At 37.4% G+C, this 5,394-nt stretch overlaps 1 protein-coding gene across 1 annotated transcript; it reads left to right on the top strand.

The window, feature by feature from the left end:
• The first annotated feature begins 331 nt into the window (after positions 1-331).
• Positions 332-4,125, top strand: cops5 (COP9 signalosome subunit 5). The gene is made up of 8 exons (XM_030768782.1): positions 332-590; positions 692-926; positions 1,208-1,336; positions 1,664-1,729; positions 1,958-2,043; positions 2,152-2,263; positions 3,201-3,349; positions 3,880-4,125. Exons 1-8 carry the CDS (start codon positions 454-456, stop codon positions 3,968-3,970), a joined length of 1,005 nt encoding a protein of 334 aa, XP_030624642.1. The 5' UTR covers positions 332-453; the 3' UTR covers positions 3,971-4,125.
• Positions 4,126-5,394: the final 1,269 nt, after the last annotated feature.

Raw genomic sequence — 5,394 nt, 5'->3', positions numbered from 1 at the left:
TCAAAGAAGTTTTCTTCCATGTAACACAGTGACTTCACTTTTAGTCTTTCCAATACCGCCCGCCAGATGTCACCATACGCGTTTCTTTGCCTTTAGTCACAATTTGGAACAAACCAAACGTTTATACCCAGAGGGAAAATAAACATAAATCCAAAAGTGATATAAAATTGCCACAGAATCGTTAAGTGGCACTTTCCATTTGTAGGCATAAATATTGATGATATTGTGAAATTTTCTATGGTATATGGTAAACCTACACGCCTTTTAGTATTGATCTACACATTTTGGTGTAGACCAGCCTTTGGTTTAGTCCGGTGTCATGGCTTCCACAGCTACGTTGTCTTGTACATCGTAATCACTGTTCATGTCAAAGAACAAGAACAGCCATTAAACGTAGTGTATATACATAAACTGGACAGTTTCTGAAGCATAATTGTCATTGAGGATTTAATTATGGCCGGGAGCGGCATCGCACAGAAAACATGGGAGCTCACCAACAACATGCAGGAAGTTCAAAGTGTTGATGAAATATATAAATATGACAAAAAACAACAACAGGAAATTCTTGCGGCTAAACCATGGACTAAAGAGTAAGTATTTTGTGGCGTACAGTAACTGTAAGACAAGAATGACAGCGTAATAATGTTAACACCACATAAACAACTTCCAAATATTGTTTGCTCTTCCTTAGCCACCACTATTTCAAGTACTGCAAGATATCTGCCTTGGCCCTCCTGAAGATGGTAATGCATGCACGTTCTGGGGGAAATCTGGAGGTGATGGGACTGATGCTTGGGAAAGTGGACGGTGAAACAATGATCATTATGGATAGTTTTGCTTTACCAGTGGAAGGAACTGAAACCCGTGTCAACGCTCAGGCTGCAGCCTATGAGTATATGGCTGCCTACATCGAGAATGCTAAACAGGTTAGATCTTCTCTCCCAAAGTGTCTACGGTATCGTGAAGCTTTGTTTGTGGTGTTACAGACAAATCTCATTACCAGTGCCACTCAGTTTAAAAGACGTGTTAGTCTATTCTTATACTAATATGATGAACGACAATGCTATTTTGTATGGATAGTAATGAAACATGAATGTCTGAAATAACATGCATCTGTTTTAAGATTATAATGTACCATAGGTGGGGGTTTTTTTCAACCACTTCACATGAAACATACATTTTGAATGCCCTGCTGTCTTTTAATTAGGTTGGGCGTTTGGAAAACGCCATTGGATGGTACCACAGTCACCCAGGCTATGGCTGCTGGCTCTCAGGCATTGATGTCAGCACTCAGATGCTCAACCAGCAGTTTCAGGAACCTTTTGTGGCAGTAGTGGTATGTTTTGTTTATTTCTTTTTCTTTTTTTATTTTTTCATTGATTCTGAGTGTACACTCTTTTTGACCACCCTGTCTTTTAAATCCACTTGTTCTTCCATATCATAAGGTAGTTCAGTGACATTTTTGCTTACATTTTTTCTAATTCATGACTTTTGGGTACTTTGAGGTATATGTCATTTGCACTTCAGTTGCTTATAATAGCTTAATGCAAAATATTTAAGTGTACTATTTGTACGTTTAATTTATGATAGATATTCCAGTTGTGCACAGACATGAAATATCCCAGTTCTTTTTACACACATTTTATTTTCCTTTGCTATACAGATTGACCCCACTCGAACCATATCTGCTGGAAAAGTCAATCTTGGTGCTTTCAGAACGTATCCAAAGGTGAGAGTATAGTCTCCGAGAGTATTTTATGACAATTTAATTGTGTTGTGTAACGAAGTTCAATATTTCAGTCCTCATCTTGTTTGTAATTTTGTTGCCGTATAAACATATCGCTGTAGAAAATAGATTATGTTCATTATTAACCTTTCCTTTTGATTGTTCTTTTGCTATTCAAAATGGAACTAAAATATTTCATTCTCTTTTTTTTCTTTTTTTTTTTTTATTCAGGGCTACAAGCCACCAGATGAAGGGCCGTCCGAGTACCAGACAATTCCACTGAATAAGATTGAGGATTTTGGAGTACACTGCAAACAGTATGTTAAATGCTCTAAGTGATTTTTTTAAAACATCTGATTTAGCCTTTTTTTTTTTTTTTATCTTTTATACGCATGCTGTCCCATGCATAATGTGATCTTGTTCAGGTACTACGCTCTAGAGGTGACGTATTTTAAATCCTCCCTGGATCGCAAATTGCTGGAGCTCCTGTGGAATAAATACTGGGTTAACACCTTAAGTTCCTCTAGTCTTCTGACTGTAAGTATTAGTGATATTATCTGTGTTGAATTGTTTTCTGTTTATTGGTTTTGTTTTTAATAGTCCAATAATAATATGTCTCACTGTAAAGCTCTAAGGTGAAATCCGAAATTAATGTAAAATTAATTTAGTTAATTAAGTTGTCATACCTTGGAAATATTTGAACATAATATCAGCAGACTGAGTGAATTAGAAAACCAGAAATGGTTATAAATAAAAGAGAGTAACAGATCTAAAACTTTCTTTTCAGTCATATTGCAGAATTTTAACTCTTCTCTTATTAGGACTTCTATTACGTGGTTATTAAATTCCAACTCTCACTGTCATGTATAAATATGCATATCTCTTTATCCCATATGTGAACATGTTAGTGACCCTGGTAGTACCTTTACTCCTACAGGGAAAGATTCTCACTATTGATACAAATACTATTGCGCTTCAGCATGTATCATTTCGGTGGTCGTCACTTTATTCTTTAGATACTGAAAGCCAGAGTGAACTGCCATTGAGAGCTCTAGCTGTCTTGAGCTTTATTTAACACTTTCAATGGGCAGACTATCTAAACACTGGGCTTGGTGCCTTTAGATGAAGATGGATTGACTTCTTGTCAAAAGTAGCGTGCTTCGCTGGAAAACAACATTGACAGTAATTATATTGTCACCGCAGCCTGGGGCCTCATGACACTGAACCTTTATCATTGGAGACTCCTTGTCCATTCAACACACAGCCTCACCTTTGGCAAACTTTTGCAGATTCTTTTAGGATGCTTTTGGCAAACAACTGGAGACTTGAATAACTTTGGCATATTTAGTAATTGATTTCTCCGTCTCCCAATAGCGGTGAAAAGAGGTGATGTCAAGGTTTACTGATTGTTGAGAGAAACTGTGCGTGTCTTTGCAAAGGTGACTGGTTTTGTGTGTTTTGTCTTGCTTGCCAGAACTCAGACTACACCACGGGACAGGTGTTTGACCTGTCTGAGAAGCTGGAGCAGTCGGAAGCTCAGCTGGGCCGAGGCAGCTTCATGCTCGGCCTAGACACACACGACAGAAAATCGGAGGACAAACTAGCCAAGGCGACACGAGACAGGTAGTAACAGCCGTCCCTTCCTACTCTTAATATTTATTTTATTTTAAATTGAAGTGAAATGTAATTTTGAATCCAGAGTTTTAAAAAAAATATTATTACGTATCGCGCGTGTCCATCTCTTACTTTTCTTCAGAGGTTTGTTTTTTTTTTTTCTTCTTCTTTTTACAGATTCTTAGATACTCGTTTTGGTTTGCTTCTGAAATATTTTTTTATACACAGTTTTACGTAGAATTCGCATTGACACTGCTGTTCAGTTAAAATTCTGTGGTTGTCTACAGATGCACTGCAGCTAGCACTTTTTAGTTTTGTTTTGTCTGACCTCATGCATGACTGCAAACTTGACAAGGTGGGTGGGAGAGATGTCTTACCTATTTAGTCAGTGCCTTTGTACAACGACTGCCGTGAAGACTAAAGCAACTGCGTCGGAGTGTATGTCCTGTTGTTGTTGATGTTGTTGATCTGGCATTTAAAGCTGTGAATATATGTGATGAAATTTCAATCCTTACACCCCTTGGTCATTTCTGTTTCAGTTGCAAAACGACTATTGAAGTAATACATGGATTGATGTCACAAGTTATTAAAGATAAACTCTTCAATCAAGTGAACACATCTAGCAATTAACTCTTCCAGAAACTAAAGTGAGATTGTTTGAAGAATTTGCTTCGTAATTAATGTGCCACATCTGAACTCTGGGTAATGTTTAGTAATTCCTGTTGAAGGAACAGTTCCCATAAATTTTCTGACACTGAATACTGCTTGGTGTGACTAAATACAAATACTCCTGTCATAACTAAATAAAAGTGTTTATAAAAATAATTATGAGTTATGCCTTCAATATGCATGGGTTGCTAATATTCTGCATATTTCTCAGATGGCAGCAGACTAAGGCATTTTGTACCTAAAGATATATGTATATACTTTTAATATGGTTTAAGGATTTGTTATGTATATATTTAACCGACCCACATTACAGTTTGTCTAAGACAGCCCTTGGTAGAATGCTAATGTATATTCCTTCACTCTGAATGGTAGCAGACATTTGAAATGTAATCTCCACAGAGGTCAAGCATAACACAGTCCAGCCCCTTTTCCATCTCCCATGACAGTTTGGCACTGACTTCAGTATTCTCAATACATACATGAGTTTAACACTTTAACAAAGACCATGGTTACATTTCTCTACAACAAAAACTGTTCAGGTCAGCCAGTCATAGCATTACATAGTGGAATAACAAACTCAGTCGCAGCGCGAGCTGAAACGTAAACACGTTTGCATATATGAAACGTTTCCGTCAGGAGAGCTCTGTGCAGGTTGTCTTTATTTCATACACAATCCTTCAGGATTCTGAGCCCTAGCGTCACAGTTTGTCAATGATGCATCACAGAAACAGGAGTGTGACACACTGGCCCTCATTCAGCTGTAAAGTCTGCTCTTTCTCGCCATAGACACTCACAGAGTCTGCATTTTCTTACAACAGCCCTGGCACCATCTCTCCAAGATTTTTTTTTTTTTTTTTAAATGTCATCCTATTGAAGTTTGTATTTTAATCCCAAATTTTAAATCCAAACCCACCAAAAAAAACCTGATGTTTCAAGTTCGTGAATTTGGAGAACGGGAATGGACGTTCTCTACGGAGTACCCGAAAGACCAAAAACGGCATTCCGACGCACAGAATATGAAATTAATCAAAAATCATGGTCGTAGAAAATCATCATGCAAATGTCTCACAGCGGGTTCATTGGAATTACGAATGAGCCTTATGATCGTAGCCAGATGAGTATTTATATGCTTGACTAAAAAAGAAAAAAACACCAGTGAATACAAATGAGGACTACACTACAGCTAAGCATAAATTGAACTATTACCTCTTACACAAGTGAGCAGGCATCAGCCCGATGTATTAATTGCATGTACGGCGTGTTTCTAATTAAGCAAGCCCTTCTAAAATTACAGAGGAATTCCACTTCATTTGCAGAATTCAAAGAAAATGTACAAGAATAATAAACAACGGGAGTGTAATACTTATAAGAAAGTAATTGTGCAA

Source organism: Chanos chanos, chromosome 3 (genome assembly GCF_902362185.1).
Source record: "Chanos chanos chromosome 3, fChaCha1.1, whole genome shotgun sequence".
Taxonomy (NCBI): Eukaryota; Metazoa; Chordata; class Actinopteri; order Gonorynchiformes; family Chanidae; genus Chanos; species Chanos chanos.
Note: the sequence above shows the minus strand (reverse complement) of the source record. Positions and strands in the feature narration are given on the sequence as shown.